The sequence below is a fragment of the Hyperolius riggenbachi genome, chromosome 2, assembly GCF_040937935.1.
Source record: "Hyperolius riggenbachi isolate aHypRig1 chromosome 2, aHypRig1.pri, whole genome shotgun sequence".
Lineage (NCBI taxonomy): Eukaryota > Metazoa > Chordata > Amphibia > Anura > Hyperoliidae > Hyperolius > Hyperolius riggenbachi.
In genome coordinates this window covers 358,423,267-358,449,582 of record NC_090647.1, presented here as the reverse complement: position 1 = coordinate 358,449,582, position 26,316 = coordinate 358,423,267, and the positions used below count along the sequence as shown (strand labels likewise).

The 26,316-nt window shown below is 44.9% G+C and overlaps 1 protein-coding gene across 1 annotated transcript in view; it reads left to right on the top strand.

The window, feature by feature from the left end:
* Positions 1 to 3,454, top strand: part of LOC137544478 (serine/threonine-protein kinase 38) — a 108,101-nt gene extending 104,647 nt beyond the window's left edge. Inside the window, exons 13-14 of the mRNA XM_068265566.1 lie at positions 1,244 to 1,338; positions 2,589 to 3,454. Of these exons, the coding sequence (XP_068121667.1) occupies positions 1,244 to 1,338; positions 2,589 to 2,716 (223 nt within the window). The 3' untranslated portion in view covers positions 2,717 to 3,454. The remainder of the gene's footprint in view (positions 1 to 1,243; positions 1,339 to 2,588) is intronic.
* Positions 3,455 to 26,316: the final 22,862 nt, after the last annotated feature.

Sequence of the window (26,316 nt, the reverse complement as noted above, 5' to 3'; positions counted from 1 at the left end):
CGTGTGGATTACTCTGGTATTTTATACATGTTCTACTTTTGTGTAAGCAGTGACCCCCACTTTGAGTTTTAACACTGAAGTAAAAGTTACATTTTTATATATGATATTTAGCTTGGAGAACACCATAGTGGTGAACCAGAAGTGCTGTTGCTTATATGCCTGGCTCACTCTCTGTATATGTGTATTCTGTGTAGGGATGCTAAGTGAGAAGAGGGACACCAGCGTAGTGGTGCATTGTATTATTGTAGTATTGCACAGAATACTAAGTCTTTGCAACCATATTTTTCACTGTAATTAAATTGCTACACTCCCTTCTAAGGAAATGTTATGAGAGGAATAACGTTCATTGCCATTCTGAATTATCTTTTTGATTCATTAATTCTGAGACACAGCTGTAACAATCATGCAATCAGAAAATCTCAATTGCATACACTGCCCTCCAGCTTTTTTTCCTGTCCTCTGTTGCCCTTCACAGAGTATTGCTTTCTTTTTTTCACACTTCTGTGGCCATACATGTAGTGATTGTGGTGGCCATTCATCCAGGAGACAGATCTCAAGTCCCCTCTACGCCATTCAATTTCAGGCGCGATCGATTAAATCCGACATATCCGACCAGTATTTGATCGGTCGTGTGATCGATTTACATTGAACACTAGCCATAATCAATCTAATCGAATTTGATCGATCGTGCCTGCAATTGAATGGTGTAGAGGGGACTTTAATCTGATTGTCTCACTCTGATTGTAGAGAGATCTATTGGCCACCATAAACCGCACCATGAAATTTTTCGGCCTTGTGACGCCCCCACATATGGCAGCTGTCCCCTAATGGTTTTCACCATCTCCTTGTAGTATGAAGGCCAACAGACTAAATACTATGAATAGATTTTGTAGGTAAGCTCTCATACCACATGGAAGTGGTAAAATTGGCCAATCAAAATCTATCTGTACTAGACAGCAGAAAAAACTTAAGAGGGATGATTCTAAATCTGCTTGCGTTAAATGCTTCTATGAATGTAATGATTTATGGATTTTAATAGTATGTTGGGTAAACATAAGTTTATGCCTGTATATATTGCATACTTTGTTTGTAGGACTTTCTGTCTCTGACCTGTATAGGTTTTCTGTTGATGGTCTAAAATAATCTTACAGTAAACTGGTCTAAAATAATCTTACAATAAACTGGTACACAAACTATTACCAAACTTTAGTAATGACAAAAAAACCTTGCTTTTAATTTATAGGGAAAGACCTGCTGCAATACCCATTGAAATAAAGAGCATCGATGACACGTCAAATTTTGATGAATTTCCAGATTCTGACATTCTTAAACCAATGGGTGAGTTCTAGACCTCAGCAGTAGTGTTATTGTATTCTGCATGATGACATTTGTTAGTCATGTGCTTTACTCATGTTATTTTAGTGTTATATTTGGTTTGTCTCAAATTGCTTCCAGTTTACTTGTCTCTTAGGTTCATAAGAGGGACAATGCCGGGAGTTTCACCACATTTGTCGACCATCGTGAAATTTCACATCGTTCTCACCGCGCATCCGATGGAGCAAGTAGAGCCAACATCTTGCAGTGACCGACAATGCAACCAATTTGCTTCCTGAAATTGGTAGCATTGTCGGGCGGGCATGCACTTGGCGGCACTGATTTTCATCCAAACTGATTATAATAATCAAATCAAATGGATGATCGGCCGCCAAGTCGCCTGATGTATGGCCACCTTTACACTTACCCTCTTGTTCAGCACAGCTGGTGGAATACAGATTGGGTGAGCTGTCGCCAAGCAGGCTAATCTCTGTTAATCTTTCATCAGTCAAACAAGAAGGAAGCCGGGCACCATCCAAATGACTTTATTTCCACATGGGTTGCATCAGTGAGCGGCACAAACGGCCCTCTAGTTCTGCCTCAGTGAACACAGCACAAGATGGGGCCCACAATGCTCTTTGCATAGCCGGAGGAGGGGGGTGGGGGCAGGGGCAGCCCTCACAGCTCAGCTGTATTGCTTATTTTTCGCTGTCAGACAAGGAAGAAGGGCACCATCCAAATGGCTATTTCCATGAAGGTTGCATCAAATTGGCATTCAAATGTTTGTGCATAGCAGTGTGTGCTAAGACATGAACATTTGTGTCACACTTTGATGAAACCCACATGGAAATAGCCATTTGGGTGGTGCCCTGCTTCCTTCTTCTTTCACAGATTAATACTTAACTGGAATTGGCCGGTCTGCACATTCTGTTCCAGAGTTGTGGGGAAGGGGGGGGGGGGGGTTGAAAGCTGGGGGGGTGGCGGCACACACTGCAATCTAGTTATGTCTCAGTGAGCACAGCACAAGACAACTCTAACAGCGCTCTGCGCATTTTGGGGGTGGGGGCACAGAGCCATCACAACTCAGCTGTATTTCCTATATTGCAGTTGCTGGTGCTCTGGTGGAGGAGGGGGGGGAGGAGTCTCTGGTATAAGCTCCAACTTTAGGCCACTTTTTTAGTCTCAAAAACTCAGCTTATACTCTAGTATATATGCTAGCACTAGAGGAGATTTTTTTTGTTTTCCTGACTCTAATTCTCATTGTTTATCCTCAGCTCCTACTACTCATCCTGATGCAGACTTTAAGAACAAGGATTGGGTCTTCATCAACTACACATACAAGCGCTTTGAAGGCCTAACAGCAAGAGGAGCACTTCCAACCTTTATCAAACCTCGGAAATGAAGCCTTAAAATTCAGATGTGCTCACTTACTGATATTTTGACTCTGTGCCTTAAGCCTCAGGCCTTTTTGGGTGCTTTTAAACATGACTATATGCACCAGTGGAAACTTTCAGACTTCCATGCATTCTAGCTTGTAACCTTTGGAAAAAAGCTCTTAACTTTCTTTCATCATCAAAGGGATTGTAAAGCTATTTGTGTTTCATCCACAACACTCACAATACAAAATGTGATCATGCAACTTTAAGGCATTCCTGGTCACATCTTCAAGTTCAAGATTTTTGTACAGATTATTTTACTGCTCTGCTTATTCAGTTCAGTAGTAATTGATCATCCAGTGAAAAGATCTCATCGGTACTGTATGTAGACCGTCACAATTCCCTTGCGATCCACACTAAAGTCTCTTCAGCGATGATGTCATGGTGACACCAGTAGCATCCTCTGCACTTTGCCCACAACCGACTGTCTGCACCAGTTGTCACCAATGTACTTGTCATTCCAGACAATCTCAAGACTTAGTTTCATGAAAGTCCAATCTATTTATTTACATATTTTCGTGTGCTGATTTCTAAGACGAATGTTCATGAAATAAGCATGAAGAATTTTGGGATTTTTCTTACCCTGTATTTCTTTTTCTATTTGTAATTTGCTTTGTGGAATTTCAGGTGCTTTTAAACCTAGCACAAAAGGTGAACTGTGCTTTATATTCTGTATTTTTACAGCATTAAACTAAATAATTGTATGAACGTTTGCCTTATTCATGAAAGCTGTGATAGAATATTGGATCTGCAGGTATTATATTGGCGGTTACTGTATTTATTATATGTATTCAGAGAATATGCTTGTTAAAGGACAATTCAGAAAAATCAGAAGTGTTTTTTGTTATGCAACCCTTTGACCTGATTTACCAAAGTTTACTAAAGTGGAGATCATTACAAGACACGAGTTTAAAGTTCTGGCCTGATTCCTGTCAGACCACAGAAATGGTTTTTGTAAGCTTAGGGAATGTGCAATAATACTTGTAGCTCCATGAATTTGGCCACACTGAGGTGTGTGATTTATTTTTATTTTTTTGTTTGTTTTTGTTTTGTTACTATATCCACACTGTCCTTGATTTGTTTAAAGCATACTTGAACTGACAGGTGACATGGTGAGATTAACCTGGGTAGATCTAGTAGTAGTCCTAATAAGAAATTGTCCAAAGTCTCTTTCTGTTTTCTCAAGCTTGTTGAACAGCTTATCAATTCAGCCCGCTGTCCTGAAAAGTAAATAGAAGCCAAAAACCTATACCTGGAACATTACTGATGAGGTTTAGTGCTGGAAAGTTTAGAGGGTTATTTTTTCTGTTTTGCAGCTCAAGCAAGAATTTTTGAATCCGAATGATACCATTTATTGGCTAATTTCTAAGTAACGGAGTTAGCTTGAGAAGGTTTACTCCTTTATAAGTTAGCCCATAAATGGTCTCATCCTGATTTTAAATTCCTTTTTCTGATGGCTGTCACGGTACAACACTCTACTGCTTCTACTTTTTCTGCTTAACAAAGCAAATTTTACATCAGACTTATCATGGCTGCTGCTTAGAATTTGTTTTTCAATATGAGGTCTTAAAACTGAAAATAAAAATCTCAGTTCTATTTTCCATTAATACTGCACATACAATAAATTATCTCGTAAGTTTATTTTCAGTTCAGGTTCGCTTTAAAGAGTAACTGTTAGCCCCCAAAATGAAATTTAAATCTCTATGGCAATGTTTTATTTACTATTTAAGTGAGCCAAAAAGGCAATGCAGAAGTTAAAAATCAATCTATTTTTTTTACTATGTAGCCTTTTCCCCAAGCTCCGGACGCAAAGCCGCATATCAGATACTGATGAGCATGCAGAGCATGCCTATGTCTGCCCGACCCCCCCTCTCCCCCCCAGGACCAGGTGCCGATATATTCGCACCACAAACAGCTGACTGCTCTGACACGGAGAAAGAGCGGGAGCACTTCCAGCGCTGCCGCCGAGTCACATGTGAGAGAGATGCACGGCGGCGGCTGCTCTGCGGTGGCGGCGCTGGAAGTGCTCCCGCTCTCTCTCCGTGTCAGAGCGGTCAGCTGTTTGTGGTGCGAATATATCGGCTCCTGGGGGGGAGAGGGGGTCGGGCAGACATAGGCATGCTCATCAGTATCTGATATGCGGCTTTGCGTCCGGAGCTTGGGGAAAAGGCTACATAGTAAAAAAAATAGATTGATTTTTAACTTCTGCATTGCCTTTTTGGCTCACTTAAATAGTAAATAAAACATTGCCATAGAGATTTAAATTTCATTTTGGGGGCTAACAGTTACTCTTTAAAATTAAAGTTCTTTATGCAGGTACAACTTTTAACCCACTAATCTTTCAGCATCTCACTGTGGTCTGATATGATGTAGGTGAACATTGCCAAGTCTTAGTACCTAATGTATATATTTTATGATGTAAATCAAGCTTCACGGGATAATTTGATTGCTGAACTCAAGGCATCTAAGTAAATCATGTGCATTAGGTTAAAGTTGAATAAAGGAAGCCGCCTTTTATATAGTCACACTGGCAATGTTTAAAAAGACTCTGAAGCGAGAATAGTTATTTTTTTTTCCTTCTAGTTCGCTTAAGAAGTGTAAGAGGTGAAACGTCACATTCCCGTGGCAAAACGAAGGGTTTAGGCCCCCCAAATCCCTCGGCCAACATCCACGACTTTCAAAGTCGTGGATTTTGCTGCCTGGGGAGGCAGAGCTTTGAGCTGTAGCTCTGCCTCACTGAAGTCAATCTGCCCGTAGATCTGTTTCTCCCCGCACCTCTCTGTGAAGGAAGATTGAGAGGGGCGGGGAAAGACGGTGATTGACTTCGTTAGAGGCAGAGCTGCAGCACTAAGCTCTACCTCTTTCAGGAAGCGCTGCCCAGATTTCCCCCTGGGGTTTTAGGGGGTCTAAACCCTTCGTTTTGCGGCTGGAATGCAGCTTTTCACCTCTTCTTATACTTCTTAACCAAACTAGCAAGTAAAAATAACTATTCTCACTTCAGACTCTCTTTAAATTCCCACCTTTTAACATTACATTGTTTTAAAAAAACACTGTCGATACTATTTTTATCAGCACATCACTGTTACAGATTGATACATGTTGCTGAAAAGTGGACATAAGTGCACTTGTTACAATTTTTTTGTAAATGTCATTATTATATCTTTTCATGGGGCAACACTGAAGATATGCCATTATGATACAATGTTAAGTATTTAGTTTATAGATTATATAATATTGTAATTTTGTTGGGCAATCAAAATAACTCAACACACAGCCTTTAATGTCTAAACTGCTGGCAACAAAGGGGAGTACACCCCTAAGTGAACAATGTCAAAATTCTTCCCAATTAGACATTTCCCCCACTCTGGGGTCATGTTAGTTGTTAGTGTTGCAAGGTTTCGGTTGTGGATGGGTAGCATATGTGTTAAATTTGGTGTCATTGCTCTCATACTTTCTTATACTGGTTACTGGAAGTTCAACATTGTACCTCATGGCAGAGAGCTCTCTAAGGATCTTAAAAAAAAATAAAAAATTGCTGTACATAAAGCTGGCCTAAGCTATAAGTAGATTGGCAACACCCTGAGCTGCAGCACGGTGACCAAGACCATACAGTAGTTTGAAAAAGTTTTAACCAGAACAGGCCTCACCATGCTCAACTAAAAAAGTTGAGCACACATTTCAACATGATATTCAGAGGTCAACTTTTACAAACCGATGTATGAGTGCTGGCAGCATTGCTGCAGAGGTTAAAGGGGTGGGGGTCAGCATGTCAGTGCTCAGACCATATGCCACACACTGCAACAAATTAGTTTGCATGTTTTTTTGTTTGTTTGTTTGTTTTTTTGTGTGCATTGTCTTTAGAAGAGACATCCTTCTGAGACTGCAAACAGTTAACTGAAGACAAGTGGTGCCCATACATCTAGTGATAGCAGATCAACAAAGAGACAGATCTTTCTAATCGGAGAGCCAGATCCAGGGGCGCTTCTAGCCTTTTCGTCACTCCAGGCAAGACATCCTTCAGTGCCTCCCCCGCCACACACACACACACACACACACAATAATAAATACACCGATGGTCTCCTGGCTTATTTAGGTAGGTTTGGTGGGACCTTGCATCCACCAGGCCCCTAGACTCGCACCAGGCCCTAGGCAGCTGCCTTGTGGATGATCCAGCTCTGTATGCCATACAGCACATGCTGCCACTATGTGCCTCAAAAAAAAAAAAAAAAAAACCCGCACGCGCACTACAAGTCCCAACATCGTGTCCCCACAGAACAATGTAAGGTATCATATCATTCACATTGCAGAATCAAATCATCAAGCAAGACGGTCTTCATTTCAGAACACTTTTTCACAAGCATTATGGGATATGTAAATAGGTTACCACCAGTTAGGCTAGGACTGGAGTGGGTGTATCAGGACACTGAAATGCTACAATATTAATATTTACTTTCCATGTACTTCTTATTTGAACTGGGTCCATCAAATGCGCTTCCTGCTATTTTTAAATGGCCCAGTACCAAACAGTATAGAATATGCAATTACGTTTATTGCAGTTTATCAACTACAACACATCCCATTTGATATAATGCCATGAAAATGTCATTAAATAAAAACAGCCAAATTAGCAGATAACATGGCCACTTCAAAACATGTTTGGATATATCATGTCCCCACAAATCCAATGCAGTTACCATGTCCCCACTGATCAGATGCAGACACCATTTCCCCACAGATCAAATGCAGATACCATGTCCCCATAGATCAAATGTAGATACCATTTCCCCACAGATAAAATGCAGATACCATTTCCCCACAGATGAGATGCAGGTATCATTCATGTCCCCCACAGATCAAATGCAGATACCATGTCCCCACAGATCAAATGCAGATACCATTTCCCCACAGATCAAACGCAGATACCATTTCCCCACAGATCAAACGCAGATACCATGTCCCCACAGATCAAATGCAGATACCATTTCCCCACAGATCAAACGCAGATACCATTTCCCCACAGATCAAACGCAGATACCATGTCCCCACAGATCAAATGCAGATACCATTTCCCCACAGATCAAATGCAGATACCATTTCCCCACAGATGAGATGCAGGTATCATTCATGTCCCCCACAGATCAAATGCAGATACCATGTCCCCACAGATCAAATGCAGATACCATTTCCCCACAGATCAAACGCAGATACCATTTCCCCACAGATCAAACGCAGATACCATGTCCCCACAGATCAAATGCAGATACCATTTCCCCACAGATCAAACGCAGATACCATGTCCCCACAGATCAAACGCAGATACCATGTCCCCACAGATCAAATGCAGATACCATTTCCCCACAGATCAAATGCAGATACCATTTCCCCACAGATGAGATGCAGGTATCATTCATGTCCCCCACAGATCAAATGCAGATACCATGTCCCCACAGATCAAATGCAGATACCATGTCCCCACAGATCAAATGCAGATACCATGTCCCCACAGATCAAATGCAGATACCATGTCCCCACAGATCAAATGCAGATACCATGTCCCCACAGATCAAATGCAGATACCATGTCCCCACAGATCAAATGCAGATAGCATTTCCCCACAGATCAAATGCAGATACCATTTCCCCACAGATCAAATGCAGATACCATTTCCCCACAGATCAAATGCAGATACCATTTCCCCACAGATCAAATGCAGATACCATTTCCCCACAGATCAAATGCAGATACCATTTCCCCACAGATCAAATGCAGATACCATTTCCCCACAGATCAAATGCAGATACCATTTCCCCACAGATCAAATGCAGATACCATGTCCCCACAGATCAAATGCAGATACCATGTCCCCACAGATGAGATGCAGGTATCATTCATGTCCCCCACAGATCAAATGCAGATATTCTGTTCCCACAGCTCAATTGCATGCACCATGTCCCCTACAAATCAAATGCAGATACCATGTCAGAACAGATCAAATGCAGATACCATGTCAGAACAGATCAAATGCAGATATCCTGTCACCTGTGGGAGGCGTCAAGGTGAGAAAGTTCACCAGTGGGTGCTGCTGGGAGGTGTGAGAGGTCATTGTGGCTGCTGCTGGGGGAAGAGAGTGGTTGAGGTGGCTGATGGGGGTGGGTGGGAAGAGGTCACTGTGGTCTCTGTAAGAGTGGGAAAGGGTCACTTTGTGCTTCCAGGGTGTAGGGAAATGTCACTGGGTGTTGCGGGGGGGGGGGGGGGGGGGAGGGATGGAGAGGTCACAGGATACTGCTGGGCATAGAAAGAGGTCACTGGGTGCTCCTAGAGGGAGGGGTCACTAGGTTATGCCAAGGAGTGGGTGGTCACTGGGAGCTGGGGGGAGATGGTTGGGGGGGGGTCACTAGTTGCTGCTGTGGGGAAGGAAGAGGTCACTGGGTGCTGCCAAGGGATGGGGGAGGACACTGGGTGCTGCTGGGGGGAGAGGTCACTAGGTGCTGCTGGGGGGTAAGAAGGAGAGGTCACTGGGTGCTGCCAAGGGGTGGGGGAGGACACTGGGTGCTGCTGGGGGGGGGAGAGGTCACTAGGTGCTGCTGGGGAGTAAGAAGGAAAGGTCACTGGGTGCTGTCAGGGGTGGGGGGAGAAGGTCACGGGGTGCTGCTGGGGAAGGGGGAGAGGTCACAGGGTGCTGTCAGGGGTGGGGGGGAGAAGGCCACGGGGTGCTGCCGGGAAGAGGGAGAGGTCACAGGGTGCAGTCAGGGGTGGGGGGAGAAGGTCACGGGGTGCTGCCGGGGAAGGTAGAGAGGTCACGGTGCTGTCAGGGGTGGGGGGAGAAGGTCACGGGGTGCTGCCGGGGAATGGGGAGAGGTCACAGGCTGCAGTCAGGGGTGGGGGGGAGAAGGTCACGGGGTGCTGCCGGGGAAGAGGTCACAGGGTGCTGTCAGGGGTGGGGGAGAAGGTCACGGGGTGCTGCCGGGGAAGGGGGAGAGGTCACAGGGTGCTGTCAGAGGTGGGGGGAGAAGGTCATGGGGTGCTGCCGGGGAAAGGTCACAGGGTGCTGTCAGGGGTGGGGGGAGAAGGTCACGGGGTGCTGCCGGGGAATGGGGAGAGGTCACAGGCTGCAGTCAGGGGTGGGGGGAGAAGGTCACGGGGTGCTGCCGGGGAAGAGGTCACAGGGTGCTGTCAGGGGTGGGGGAGAAGGTCACGGGGTGCTGCTGGGGAAGGGGGAGAGGTCACAGGGTGCTGTCAGGGGTGGGGGGAGAAGGTCACAGGGTGCTGCTGGGGAAGGGGGAGAGGTCACAGGGTGCTGTCAGGGGTGGGGGGAGAAGGTCACGGGGTGCTGCCGGGGAAGGGGGAAAGGTCACAGGGTGCTGTCAGGGGTGGGGGGAGAAGGTCACGGGGTGCTGCCGGGGAATGGGGAGAGGTCACAGGGTGCTGTCAGGGGTGGGGGGAGAAGGTCACGGGGTGCTGCCGGGGAAGGGGGAGAGGTCACAGGCTGCAGTCAGGGGTGGGGGGAGAAGGTCACGGGGTGCTGCCGGGGAAGAGGTCACAGGGTGCTGTCAGGGGTGGGGGGAGAAGGTCACGGGGTGCTGTCAGGGGTGGGGGGAGAAGGTCACGGGGTGCTGCCGGGGAAGGGGGAGAGGTCACAGGGTGCTGTCACTGGTGGGGGGAGAAGGTCACTGGGTGCTGCCGGGGAAGGGAGAGAGGTCACAGGGTGCTGTCAGGGGTGGGGGGAGAAGGTCACGGAGTGCTGCCGGGGAAGGGGTCACAGGGTGCTGTCAGGGGTGGGGGGAGAAGTTCACTGGGTGCTGCCGGGGAAGGGGGAGAGGTCACAGGGTGCTGTCAGGGTTGGGGGGGGAGAAGGTCACGGGGTGCTGCTGGGGAAGCGGGAGAGGTCACAGGGTGCTGTCAGGGGTGGGGGAGAAGGTCACAGGGAGGCACCATCTTACCTGCCTGGGCTTCCCCACTTATATAGCTCCAATGTTCCTGTGGCAAGCTTTTACGAGGTGTGGGCAGAGCATTCACCAGGTGGGGAGGCGGGGCCTAATATGGATGGAGGCGGAGCTTTCGCGGCAGGGGGCGTGGCTTCGTCCATGACGGTCGATTTTGATTTAATGTTCAGGCATGATCTGCAGTTAAAATGGCCCTCCTGCAAGTCCACCGGGTAGAAGGACTCACTGTATGCTCATTGGAGCCAGGGTGAGCCATGCCTGCAGAGTGCCTCTCTTCTCTCTCTTCCTTTACTGCCTCACAAGCATCCTTCCCGATCTCCTCCGACAACACGTGCAGAGGGCGGAGCCTAACACCCTCTTCACTGATTGGCCAGCGGCAAAGGTAACATCCGTCGGCTTGAGAGGGGAAGTGTATGCACGCAGCCAGCGCGTGACCCGCCGAAGGAGCTCTCCTGGCTTAAAGGGGCCATGTCATGAGAGGATTAAAAGGTCAAAATACATCGCCCTTTGACCTTTGTGGCGCTCTAGGCACAGAGCTGTCCTGCCTATGCTCAGGAGCGCCCCTGGCGAGATCTATTGGCTGCTCATACACCGCTGGCAGATTCCCAGTCGATTTCAGCACTAAATCTCTTAGAAATCAGCCTTGCGATGTCCCAGATTCTGCCCACCAGGCCGCCCCCAAATGTTAATGTGTCTCTAAAGATGATGTACAAGAAAGCCCACAAACAGTTTGCTGAACACAAGAATGTCTAGTTATGTATGGGCAGATTGATCAAGAAACAGATTTTTCTCTAATCGGGCCTATGCATTGTGAATCTCACCTTTCTAGCTGCACTGATTCCCTGTCTCCTCCACAGTCTCCCCCGAGCACCACCATGTGGTGTCACACATGCTCCTGGTTGCACTTAGTTTACGGAGAATGAGATCTGGAGTATGGCAGCAACCAGGTGAGTAGTACCACGGGCCATATGCAATTCACTTTTCCTCCAAAGTTTTCTCCTAGGAGATAATTTTTCATCTTCTGTTTAAAATGACTTTTTAGCACTCTGCATTTGAAATATTACTGAAAAGTACAGTGGGATGCGAAAGTTTGGGCAACCTTGTTAATCATGAGTTTCCTATATAAATCGTTGGTTGTTACAATAAAAAATGTCAGTTAAATATATCATATAGGAGACGCACACAGTGATATTTGAGAAGTGAAATGGTTTATTGGATTTACAGAAAGTGTACAATAATTGTTTAAACAATATTAGGCAGGTGCATAAATTTGGGCACTACAAAAAAGAAATTAAATCAATGTTTAGTAGATCCTTCTTTGCAGAAATTACAGCCTCTAAACTCTTCCTGTAGGTTCCAATGAGAGTCTGGATTCTGGTTGAAGGTATTTTGGACCATTCCTCTTTATAAAACCTCCTCTGGTTCATTCAGGTTTGATGGCTTCCGAGCATGGACAGCTGTCTTTAACTCACACCACAGATTTTCAATTATATTCAGGTCTGGGGACTGAAATGGCCATTCCAGTACACGTTGTACTTGTTCCTCTGCATGAATGCCTTAGTGGATTTTGAGCAGTGTTTAGATTGTTGTCTTGTTGAAAGATCCAGCCCTGGTGCAGCTTCAGTTTTATCACTGATTCCTGGACATTGGTCTCCAGAATCTGCTGATACTGAGTGGAATCCATGTGTCCCTCAACTTTGGCAAGATTCCTAGTCCCTGCACTGGCCACATAGCCCCACAGCATGATGGAACTACCACCATATTTTACTGTAGGTTGCAGGTGTTTTTCTTGGAATGCTGTGTTTTTCCTCCATGCATTACACTCCTTGTTATGCCCAAATAACTCTTAGTTGCATCAGTCCACAGCACCTTTTTCCAAAATGAAGCTGGCTTGTCCAACTGTGCTTTAGCATACCTCAAGTGGCTCTGTTTGTGCTGTGGGTGGAGAAAAGGCTTCCTCTGCATCACTCTTGCATACAGCATCTCCTTGTGTAAAGTGTGCTGAATGGTTGAACGATGCAGTTACTCCATCTGCAGCACGATGATTTTGTAGGTCTTTGATGCTGGTCTGTGGGTTGACTCTGACTTCTCACCATTCGTTGCTTCTGTTTATCCCAGATTTATTTGGTCTGCCACTTTGAGCCTTAACTTGAACTGAGCCTGTGGCCTTCCATTTCCACAATATGTTTATAGTTTCAGCTTAAATCTCTGAGACCGCTTTCTTTATCCTTCCCCCTAAACCATGATGGTGAACAATCTTTGTCTTCAGGTCATTTGAGAGTTGTTTTGAGACCCCTATGTTGCTACTCTTCGGAGAAAGTTAAGAGGGACACTTACAATTGAGCCCCTTAAATACTCTTTCTCATAATTTGATTCACCTGTCTATGTAGGTCAGGGTTCACTGAGCTTACCAAGCCAATTTGAGTTCCAATAATTAGTTCTAAAGGTTTTGGAATCAATAAAATGTATGCACCTTCCTAATTTTATTTAAACAATTATTGCGCACTTTCTGTAAATCCAATAAACTTAATTTCACTTCTCAATTATCACTGTGTGTGTCTCCTATATGATCTAGTTAACTGACATTTTTTTTACCGTAACAACCAATGATTTATACAGGAAAATCATGACGATTAACAAGGTTACCCAAACGTTCGCATCCCACTGTAGGTTAAATATATCTGTCAAAGTTATTCTAAGTGTTTTGTTGTTTGTTGTTGGCTTAAGAGGCATTTTATTGCTAAGGTGTGAAAATATCACCATATTTCAGGAGAAAAAGTGAAATGCATATGGCCCAATGTGTCTTGCAGTCAAGCTTGCTGGTGTGAGTTGAATGATTTGGGGCTGGATGAGTGTTGCTGGCAGTGGAGAGGTAAAATACATTGCAGGAACAATGAATGCCAACATGTAATGGTACATACTGAAACCGAGCATGAGACCCTCCGTTTGGAAACCAGGCCGCACAGCGAGATTTCAAAACAATGAACCAAAACACACTTTCACTTCCTTGCTAAACAAACGGTAAAAGTTATGGACTGGCTAAGCATGTCTCCAGACCCAAACCCTATTGAGAATTTCTGCGACGTGCTCACAACGGAAGGTGGAAGAGTGTAAGGTCTCTAACATCCAAAAGCTTTGTGATGTCATCATGGAGGGTTTGAAGAGCATTCCAATGTGTACAGGTAAAGCTCTAGTGAACTCCATGCCCAAGAGAGTTAAAGGGGAACTTCAGCCTAAACAAACATACTGTCACTTAGTTACATTAGTTATGTTAATTTAAATAGATAAGTAATATAAGCTCTTAACCACCATGTTTTTAAAAGAACAGGCAAATGTTTGTGATTTCGTGGGGCAGCCATCTTTTTGGTTGAAAGGAGGTGACAGGGAGCATGAGACAGTTCCAACTGTCCTGTGTCCTGATCACCCCTACCAGCTGCACACACTAGGCTTCAAATCTCAGATTTAAAAAAATAATAATAATTTGCGCCAAAACAGCAGAAGGAGAACAACAACTTCAGAAACCCTATCATGCTTTGCATAGCATCGGGGAAAAATGCACAGGCAGAAAAACAAAGTTCTGATGCTGTGAAACTTTTAAAGGATTTGTCAGGCCAAATTGAATAAAATAAACGCTACTTACCGGGGGCTTCCTCCAGCCCCAAGCTCCCAGGACCTCCCTCGCCGCAGCTCTGCCCGCAGCAGTTTGCATGAGCTCTGACCCGGTCCCCGGCGATGATGTCAGATCGACCTGGAGGTCGCTCTGTACTGCGCCTGCGCGATCGGTGCTGTCAATCATCGCCACGTGGGTCGGAGCGGACTGCACAGTCCGCTCCGGCCCACGTGGCGGTGATTGACAGTACAGAGCGACCTCCAGGAGCTGTGGCAAACTGCTGCGGGCAGAGCTGCGGTGAGGAAGGTCCTGGGAGCTTGGGGCTGGAGGAAGCCCCCGGTAAGTAGCGTTTATTTTATTCAATTTGGCCTGACAACTCCTTTAAAGAAACACCAAGCCTTTTCAGTGCTGCTGAGCAGATTTTTTAGTCTGGAGGTTCACTTTAAGGCAATGCAAAAAGTAATGGTGGGCACACAAAATATTGACACTTTGAGCTCAGTTTTGACATTCATTACTTAGGGGTGTACTCAAGTTTGTTGCCAGCAGTTTAGACATTAACCACTTGCCGACTGCACACTCATACCGTGCGGCGGCAAAGTGGTAGCTGGAGGACCAGCGACGCAGATCTGCGTTGCCAGGTGCCTCCCTAATTAATCAGGAAAGGCCGCTCGCATGAGCGGCCGTTTCCTGTTAGATCACGGAGCGGGTCTCCGTGAATAGCCTGCGAGCCGCTGATTGCGGCTCGCAGACTAAATGTAAACATAGGAGACATTTGTCTCCTTTGTTTACATTGTACGGCGCTGCTGCGCAGCAGCGCCGTAAGGCAGATCGGCGATCCCCGGCCAATCAGCGGCCGGGGATCGCCGCCATGTGACGGGACAGCCTGTCACTGGCTGCACAGGACGGATAGCGTCCTGTGCATCCCGGATCACCAGGGGTGAGAGGGAGGGGGGGGGGGCTTTGAGGTGCCCCCCCCGCAACATGCCAGCCAGGAGCAGCGATCCGACCCCCCCTGCACATCATCCCCATAGGGGGGGGGAAAGGGGGGCAATTTGATCGCTCTGCGTGCCAGCTGATCTGTGCTGGGGGCTGCAGAGCCCACCCAGCACAGATCACAAAAAATAGCGCTGGTCCTTAAGGGGGGGTAAAGGCTGGGTCATCAAGTGGTTAATGGTGTTTGTTTAGTAATTTTGATGGGACAGCAACTTTACACCATTTTACAGGCTGTACACTGACTGCTTTACTTACAGGATGATTCTAATGTTATATGCAAATTTATGCAGTTTGAACATGATCCAATCACATTCTGTATCATCTTGGAATAATTTTCATCTCATTGACTATACCTAATTAGCAATATTTAGCAAATAATGCCCCTAATATCTACATTTGTTAACATTCAATATTAGTTAATAGTTGCTAATTCATTGCCTGCCAGTTGAATGTAGCCTAGCCTGCACCATCATATCCCAGTTGATTCAGAAGAAGGAAAAATCCTTACAAGACTTGGACCAATTAGCCTTAAAAGTAAAAAGAAATCCTTCCTGACTCCAGATGGCAGGCAGATAAAATCCCTGGATCATCACCGATGGGAATTATTTAATTATTGCTGGATGTCCTTCTTCAATGCAAGGAGGAAAGCATCCAAACGCCCTTTGTGGAGATATAGAATTAAAGTTACTTCCTCTGGCAAGAGTAAACACTCTTACTATAAAGAACCCCTTTTTAAAAAGATGGTAAAAATGCTCATAAGCTACATGGTTTTCTGCATCAGGGTAACACCACAGTGTGTGAAATGCTGCTTTTTAGCTGCATTTAAATTGACGCTCCTGGTTGGCAGACAGGATGCTGAACTGCACAAGCAGTGCAGGTCAGCCGTCCTCCTGGAAGAGGTCTAACTAAAGGCTCATACACACATCAGACTATAGTCTTTGGAAAATGAAAGATCACAGACCATTCTTACCACCCTTCATGTAGTATGAGAGCCATACTCTACACAGTCTTTTCTATGGAGCTGAACTCCACATCAGAAAAAAATCTTTGCAAGATGCTGCACACACAGATGCTGTACAGACACAAAAGATCAGTATCTGCAAAAGATCTGTTCCTGCCAAAAATCCATTCCTGCAAATTGCAATGATAGTCTGAGATATGCAGATCATCATACACACATGATTTAACTGACATTCATCTGCAGATCAAGCAATCATCTGCAGATCTGAAAATCCATCCTGGTGGATCTGATCTGCAGATGAATGTCAGTTAAATCATGTGTGTATGATGATCTGCAGATCTCATAGACTATCATTGCAATTTGCAGGAATGGATTTTTGGCAGGAACAGATCTTTTGCAGATACTGATCTTTTGTGTCTGTACAGCATCTGTGTGTGCAGCATCTTGCAAAGATTTTTATCTGATGGGGAGTTCAGCTCCATAGAAAAGACTGTGTAGAGTATGGCTCTCATACTACATGAAGGGTGGTAAGATTGGTCTGTGAACTTTCATTTTCAAAAGACTATAGTCTGATGTGTGTATGGGGCCTAAGCCTAGCTTATCTAACCTTTACTGGTAAGTTAATTTGTCTTTATAACATATTAGGGTCTGTTCAGACGGGTGCTCGGGGACGTAATGCTTAGCCGAAGCTAAACAGTGTTTATGCAAACAGGAAAAGTGGGGTACCATCATTTAAAAAGCACTGTCCATTCATTTGAATGCACAGTGCTTGAACAACACATGCTGCAAGTGCTACCATGAACGCCTGTGTGAACCAGCCCTTAGGTAAATTCTCCTCATAACGCTGCAAGCTAATTCCTCCTTAAATGTTGCAGCCTTTAGTACTTTCCCTAAATCTTTTTCAGTGCAACTATCATTTTCAGCTGAAAATTACATAGCAGGATCATGTTTTTTTTGCTACAAGATAAGTGAGTTGTTTTAAGGGTTAACCATCTGAGAGCCAACTGATTTGTTATGGGTTTTTTTCTTTTCATTATTCTTTGTAAGGCAAAAGGTACGCTTACCTACAGCTCAGACTACTCACCTATGTGCTTTTCTTCTGCAATCTTATGTGATCTGCTAGGATACAGATCAGGTAAATTGGGTAAATCCGGGCAAAAATGGTGCTGGAAATTTGAATGATACAGGCGCCCCCAAAGGCCATCAAGAGACTGAGCTCAAATTACGACAAAACAGCGTAATTCGGCTGCCAGCAATAGCAGGCAGCAGAATTGTGTCTTACCCCACAGTCCACGGCAGCCTGGAAGGGGAATATTAATTAACCCTGCCAGGATTTCTGCAGGAGCAGGGTGAGCCATGTTACAGCTTCCCCTGTGCCCCAAATTTTCTGGCGCCTTAATGTTTGTTTATTTTCTGGCGCCTTAGTACATGAATTGGGCGCAATACTACTGAGCTATATTGGGAACCCGCTACAGGATAAAATGCTAATTTTGGGTCTAGAGCTATGCAATATTCGTACCTGCTACCATCATTACGCAGCTTCACACTGTCTTGTGGAAAGTAGATAAACTTGAACATTTAGGACAGTATGGAGGGAGATTTTTACCACTGCACTACAAAACATTAGCAATGCTTATTGAAATAAAATGGAAAAATTGGTAAGGTGGCATGTTTAGCTTTTGTCATGATGCTACCTGGATTTGATCTTAGGAATGCTACATGCAGAGGTGACCTAGTCAAGTAAACACCAATAAGTTTGTGCAACACCACTTAATACAAAAAATAATGTAGACAGCTAATTTGATAAGCATTGTGATTTTTTTTTTAGTTTTTCACCATTGGGAAAGTGGGGTCAAGCTTTAATGCACATTTAATGCACATTTAACACACCATTGGGCCTGATATAGCCAAAAATGTCAGGTGTATTATGTCACGTTGTCGTGTGCTTGCATTTACTTGTATGGCCTAATCATACTCGTGTAGATGGCTTGAACCATAGCAATGTAGGGACCTTTAGGTTTCACCTAATAATACCTAATAATAAAATAGAATTTAGGTAAGCAAATAAACATTTATAAATAAAAAACCCAACCCTTCTGTAATATTAATCAATTCCACACCAGTGCATATACATTGTACCAGATTTCATTTTTCAACTTCAATAGACATCCATCAATGAAAAATATAGGTGCAATAGGCGTCTTTATTTTCTCAGCTATTTAAAATCTACTTATTCTCCATTGTAGCAAGGATCCAAAGCTCAAAAAGTAAAAAAAAAAAAAAAAAAAAAGCAATGCAGAAGACAAAACCTATTCACTCCATAAGATTCGCACCATCTAAAAGTATCCTTTATTAAGACATCTTTTAAAATCTCATGACAGGTAAAAAGCTTGTGGGTCTGTGCTAGATGACACACAGGCGTTTCTGGCCATCATAGGTCCTTTCTCAAATCATGACCAGCCCACAATAGTTTTACAATCCAAAACAACACACACTTATAGTCACATAGACTCATAGAGGACCACATAGGGAACTTAATGATTAGCATATTTACGTATTCATGAATTTCATGAATATGTAAATATGCTAATCATTAAGTTCCCTATGTGGTCCTCTATGTGACTATAAATGTGTGTTGTTTTGTATTGTAAAACTATTGTGGGCTGGTCATGATTTGAGAAAGGACCTATGATTGCCCGAAACGCCTGTGCGTCATCTAGCACAGACCCACAAGCTTTTCACCGGTCATGAGATTTTAAAAAGTCTTAATAAAGGATACTTTTAGATGGTGCGAATCTTATGAAGTGGTCTACATTGCACTTGTGACTCCAAAGTTGGTTCCAGCACATCTATCGGTGCAGTGGCAATTACAACTTATCACAGAAGAAAAAAACCTATTGGCATGACCTACAAACCACACCAACCAAAGCAAGAAAAGCTGTTAATGTTGCTACATAATCACTAGAATTCCCAGAGTAGGAAAAGCTGTTCTTTATAACATATGCCAAATAGAGGTGGCACTGTTACCCCAATACCCATGTGCAAAGAGCTGTTCATGGTCGACAACCCCAACCAATTATGTAAAGAATGCCCACTAAACTATATTCACTCTGGCACTTTGTGGCGATAGCAGTTCAAAGTACTGTATTCATTTTCAAAGAAAAATATTCTGCACTCTACCACTGTGTCCATACATTTTTTTTAATGTATAGCTAGGCATGCATGTTTTTGGCCTATCTGATCACTTTGACAGTATCTGATGTGAATGTATTTATTGTCCAAGCAACTTTCATGTTAGATTGATAGATCAAACATTTGTTGGAAAATCTTTCTGCTAGTGGAGGAGAATGAGGAATTGATAGCCTTGTAGCTTTGAACAGAATCAAGCAGTACAACTATGGCGGCTCAAATAATGCAGAGTAGATTTCTGCTGAAATCTTATAAAGATCAAGTGTGCTGCATGGTTTAACAAAAAATCAATCTTTATGTGATCAGTTGGCTTGACATTAGCGGTTATCAAGAGAGATATGCAGGCTGCCATATTTATTTCCTTTTAAACAATATCAGTTGCCTTTCATGCATCAGTAGTGCCTGAATCCCACACCTGCAAACAAGCATGCGGCTAATCTAGTCAGAGCACCTGATCTGCATGCTTGTTCAGGGCCTTTTGCTAAATGTTTGAGAGGCAGAGGATTAGCGGGACAGCCAGGCACTCTGCATTGTTTAAAAGGTAATAAATATGTCAGCCTCCATATCCCTCTGGCCCTGTTCACAGTGATCAGTTGTGTTGCAGAGTAATTTGTCTTGTTAACTCAGTACTGCGTTGTAACTGATTGTGTTATTCTAACTCGCTGCATGCAGGCTTTGTATTAAAGTCAGCAGTATGTCCAGTCTCCATTGCTGTTCAGTCATTATAACGCGTGCCTAATACAACTGAGCACTGTGAACCTAGCCTCTTACTTCAGGTGTACCTTAACTGTTCAAATAGCAGTCAATATAAATCTGTTTCACACAGTCTAAGTGCTTTTTCAAAGCAAAGGGACCCAACCCTTTTAAAACATCCAGGTTAATGTACCGCCCTCATTCCTCTTGTATGTCAGAATTAGATTTATTTATTTTTTATAAAAGAAGCCTAAAGCAAAATACCAAACAAACCATATAATAGAAAAGGGAATGTTGCAACACAAGTTATAAGGCACTGGCTGCTTCTACTTTATCTTCTGCTTGGGATTAAAGCCTTGTGTTCCGATCGAAGGAGTAAAAGCTCCTACACATGGTTGGATGAGTACAAGTCGCCCCATGACCAGTAGTGTGATGGGCAGAGCCTGGAGGATTTTTTGGACTGAACACTTTCAGTAAATCCGGGCTCTATAAAACCTGAAATTCTCCCTGTACTTACAGTAAATATTTATTTGCAAGAAATGCGAGAAATTACTCAGGTGGATCAATATAATTCTGCTGCTAAGTTTGATTGTTCTTCTCTTTTTCTTTCTCAGCTCAGTGGTTGTTTTATTAGCTTTAAACTTTAAACTACTACTTCCAACTAACCAATTTCCTTAAAGTGAACCTAAAGCCGATAAAAAAAAAATGAGATTAACTCAGGAGGCCGCAATAGCAGCATAGGGGGCGATATACAGGCTGGGAACGCGAACAATCACTCGCGTTCCCATGCCTGTCGGCCGTGACGGCGAAACCGGAAGTGCTCGCCGGCGGGTCCTGGGACATCAGAGCGGAGGTGCGAGGGCACCGATCGGCTGCAGGGGGCTGAGGGAGGCCCCAGGTGAGTTAATCTCATTTTTTTTTATCGGCTTTAGGTTCACTTTAAGTGCCTGAAATATGGAAGGAAATTTGGTGTATCTCTCTATTATACAGCACTCCACATGTTATGTGAATTATGTTTGATACCACTGTTTATACCCTCATACTGTTTATACACTCATGGGGCCATATGCAATTCACTTTTTCACCTGAGTTTTCTCCTAGGTGATGTTTTTAAATGTGTCAATAAAATGCCTGTTAAGCCACCAGCAAGCAAGATAATACTCAAAATAATTTTGATAGTACTTTTGTACTTACTTCTCAGTACTTTTTCAGTTGAAAAGTGCTGGAAAGTTATTTTAAATAGAAGATGAAAAATTATCTCCTGGGAGAAAACACAGGAGAAAAGTGGAATTGCATATGGGCCATGGTGTTTTGCCTTTGTTGAACTATCTGTATGCTTGAAAAATTCAATAAAAACTATTGTTTAAAAAAAAAAAAAGTTACTCAGGTGAATATTAGCTATCCGTCTGTGCGATGCTCCAATGTGGGGAGCGAGGTTTGGTGTCGTGGAGCTATCCTTCGGCACCACAGCACTGCTATCTTGCTCCATCGTGAGATGTGCCGCTTTCATTACTGTCACATGGTAGCTACTGCTAAGGCCAGAAAGGTCCCCAGCACTTACCCTAGGTCTGATGCTGCATTCCAGGCCCTCCTGGGACCGCCACTTCCTATTGCTCTGCACCGACCTGAATATCAGAGACCCGGCAAAAGCATCTTCATAGCTCCCATCAGGACTCCCCATCGGTCCACTAGGTAGACCAAGGAAAATCATCCTCCGGAGAGTCTGGCATGTAGCGGCAGACATGGGGTGATTGCCAGAAAGCCTGGCATGTAGTGGCAGTGGGTCAAGCGGTAGTCGTGACAGGGAGGGGCAGCCAGGAGATTCTTCTATCAAGACAAAAGGAGGAGACAGAAAAAAAAAAGCAAGAAATGAAAGATGAAAAACATCAATACAGAAGGCTTTTTTTTCCTATTAAAGTTTAACTTCACTTTTTACACTAAATAGGTATAGAGTCAAATGCCACCTAATACCTAATCACCTAGAAGTGGATGGACATTCGGGGGCTCTCAGATTCCAACATATGGACCCCAGCATCTATCCCCACATGCATGGGGGTAGTTACCCCAACTACTCCTGGGCACTGGAGGGGTGAGGCCTTTGTCTTTGATATGTACAAGGGATTTGTAAGAGACAGGTAGACCTTATCGCACCTCTCTTACAGAGACCCCTATATCATGTACTATGTGGGCTGGTATGGTGGAGCCCCACGCAATTTCATTCCATTCTGGCTGTACCAGCTTGCATGGGTGAAAAGGGGTTACTTAAAGTTGGGGGGGGGGATGTTTTGTTTTTATTTTATTTTTAATTTAAAAAAATCCATGCCTTCCCACCTTGAGGCCTTGTTCAAATTATAAATCGCCTGCACCAAGCGATTTATGTGGAAACTTTGAAGGCGCATTCAGAGCGATTTGCACTTAGAAAAGCGCTTTCCTAAGCGCTTTTGTGCAGCGTTTTTTTTTCACTTCCTGACGTTAGTCAGGAAGTGATCTCTTTGCCCAGGAAATCAATAAATACAATGTGTTTATTATTTAAAGTGCTCAGGAAATCGCTTTTCAAAGCACTTAGCGATTTCCCTATCCTTTCTATTGAATCGCAAACACTCTGAAAGTGGTGCAGGAGCCGCGTTTTGCGAATGGATACAAAGCTCATCGCTTGTGTGAGAACACTCACATAAGCTAACATTGCACTAGTCCTTTTAAGGCGATTTTTAAAATCGCCAGCACTAAAAAAAAGAAAAAAAACAAAATCGCCCCTAATGTGAACCCTTAAAGCGGACCCAAACCAAACAATTTTTGGAATTCAAAATATTTAGTTGCAGCACTCTGACACATACAAAGATAAATAAACACTCCTTCAAGCCTATGAGCATTTCAGTGCATGCTTTTCACCCTTCTCTGTTCATAACTAGGGTTATACAGGGGGCAGCCATTAGCAATTTCTCTTTTGCCGTACACCTCCTACTACACCAGTTTGCCGGATTCTGTCCCGGCAATATGAAAAGGAGGGAGGGGTTCCTCCAATAAATGTAAAATATTTTATATTTGTCATCATGCAGCTGAAAAAAGGCTGCTATTTATTATTATAATTTAGAAAATAGATTTTATTTCTGAAATCTTGTATTTTTAATTTGGGTCCACTTTAAACTTTCTTTAATCCTTTTTCACCCATACAGGCAGGTATAACCAGGAAGGCTGAGTCAACCATATCAGCCCACATGATGGTACATGATATGGAGGGCTCTGCAAGAGAAAGACAGCCCTTTTCCACCCTTATCCTCTCTTCAGGAGGAGGTAGGGGTAACTACCCACACGCATGTGGGGATAGGTCTTGGGAGGCTTATGTTGGAATCTGGGAGACCCCTTTAAAAGGCTGGAGATAAAATACTTAACTTCTCACTTGTCTTAACACTTATGTGAATAGCAGTAGGATTTAAGGGGAACCTAAACTGAGAGGGATATACAGGTCCTTCTAAAAAAAATTAGCATATTGTGAGAAAGTTCATTATTTTCTGTAATGTACTGATAAACATTAGACTTTCATATATTTTACATTACACACAACTGAAGTAGTTTAACCACTTGCCGACCGCCCACAGCCGATGGGCGGTGGCAAAGTGGCCCGCAGAACGACCGCAATACGCCGATTGGCGGGTCGTTCTGCTCTGTAGTGCCGCTCGTTGCGCGCGCATCCTCCTGCAATTGGCTCCGCCCACCCGCGATGTCAACCCGCCGGCCGTACGGAAGCGCCGGCGGGTTGTTAACCCCCAATCTGCCACAATACAAGGTATAATACACTTTGTATTGTATACAAAGCGTATTATACAGGCTGCCTCCTGCCCTGGTGGTCCCAGTGATCGAGGGACCACCAGGGCAGGCTGCAGCCCTCCCTATGTGCACATAAACACACTGATCTCCCCCCCTTCCCTCTGATCGCCCAAAGCACTCCTCAGACCCCTCCCTGCCCACCCCCCAGACCCCTGTTTGCACCCAATCACCCCCCTAATCACCCATCAATCACTCCCTGTCACTATCTGTCAACGCTATTTTTTTTATTAGGTCCTAATCTGCCCTCTGGGGGCTCATGATCACCCCCCCCCCCAACACCCTCAGATCCTCCCCAGACCCCCTCCCCCCCTTGTGTATTGTATTCATCTATTCTTCCCTGTAATCACTCACTGATCTCCTGTCAATCATCCATCAATCACCAACTGTCACTAACACCCATCAGATTAAACAATAACCTGCCCCTTGCGGGCACCTGATCACCCCCCCCCCCCACACACACACACACTCCCTCAAATCGCCCGCACAACCGTCCTCAGACCGCCTCCGAAGTGCATTGTTTACATCTGTTCTCCCCTCTAATTATCCATCAGTCACTCCCTGTCACTATCTGTCAATGCTATTTGTTAGGTTAGGTCCTAAACTGCCCCCTGGGGGCTCCTGATCACCCCCCCCACACACCCTCCGATCCTCCCCAGACCCCTCCCCCCCATGTACTGTATGCATTTATTCTTCCCTGTAATCACGCACTGATCACCTGTCAATCACCCATCAATCACCCCCTGTCACCACCTGTCACTAACGCCCATCAGATAAGACCCTAACCTGCCCCTTGCGGGCACCTGATCACCCGCCCGCACCCTCAGATCGCCCGCAGACCGCCCTCAGATCGCCTCCGAAGTGCATTGTTTACATCTGTTCTTCCCTCTAATCACCCACTGAACACCCATCAATCACCTATCAATCACCCCATCACTACCTGTCACTGCTATCCATCAGATCAGGCCCTAATCTGCCCCTTGCGGGCACCCAATCACCCGCCCACACCCTCAGAACGCCCTCAGATCCCAGCCCTGAACACCTCGCCAGTGCATTTCTTGCATCTATTCTCGCCTCTATTCACACCCTGATCACCTATCAATCACCCCGTCACCACCTGTCACTGCTACCCATCAGATCAGACCCTAAACTGCCCCTGCGGGCACCCAATCACCCGCCCACACCCTCAGATCACCCTCAGACCCCGCCTGAACAGGGCCGGCCTTAGGTTTGACAGCGCCCTGAGCAAAACCTGATTTTTGTGCCCCCCCCCCTTCATCCTCTTCACGCGCACGCACACACACACAGGCCCATATGCAATTCACCTTTTCTGTGGAGATATCTCTAGGATAGAGGTTGTTTTTGATGTCGTGACACATCACGCCAAATTCTCAGATCTCCATGACATGTCACATATGTATAATAGAAAGAATTCTATTAATAACCAAGAATGTATGGAAAGAGTGCATTATCCTGAATATACTTAAATATGAAGGCTAGACCCTTTCAGGAATATAAATAAAAACAATCAGTGGGACAGTTAGCCGCCCCCCCCTTTCCATTTAGAATGATAGCACAGCACCGACAATTTGCACCACATGTTATAGCCGCAGTGCGCTCCCCCCCAAACAAAACACCCTCAGACTCAGCATAGATAGGTAGCCAGGTATAGGTGACCTCAGTATAGGGTCTCATGTGTAGGTGCCCTCAATATAGGTTGCCAAGCATGGGTGCCCCCAGTAAAGGAAGTCAGTTGAAGGTCTCCATTGCCCCCATAGGTAGCCAGGCATAGTTGCCTCCAGTACAGGAAGCCAGGTGTAGGTGCACTCAGTATAGGTAACCAGCTATAGGCGCCCCCTTGGAAGCCGGCGCCCTGAGCGATTGATCAGGTCGCTCAGGTCAAAGGCCAGCTATGCGCCTGAACACTTCTCCAGTGCATTATTTACATCTGTTCTCCCCTCTAATCACCCATCAATCACCCATCAATAACCCCCTGTCACTGCTACCCATCATACCCATCACATCAGACCCTCATCTGCCCCTTTGAGGGCACCCAATCACCCGCCCACACCCTCGGATCACCCTCAGACCCCCCCTTCCCCCCGATCACCTCCCCAGTGCATTGCTTGCATCTATTCCCCCCTGTAATCACACCTTGAGACACCCATCAATCACCTCCTGTCACCACCTGTCACCCCCTAGCACACCTACCCATCAGATCAGGCCCTAATTTGCCCTGTGTGGGCTCCTGGTCACTCGGCCAAACCCTCAGATCCCTCTCAGACCCCCTTCCGATCACCTCCCCAGTGCATTGATTGCATCTATTCTCCCCTCTAATCAACCCCTTAGACACCC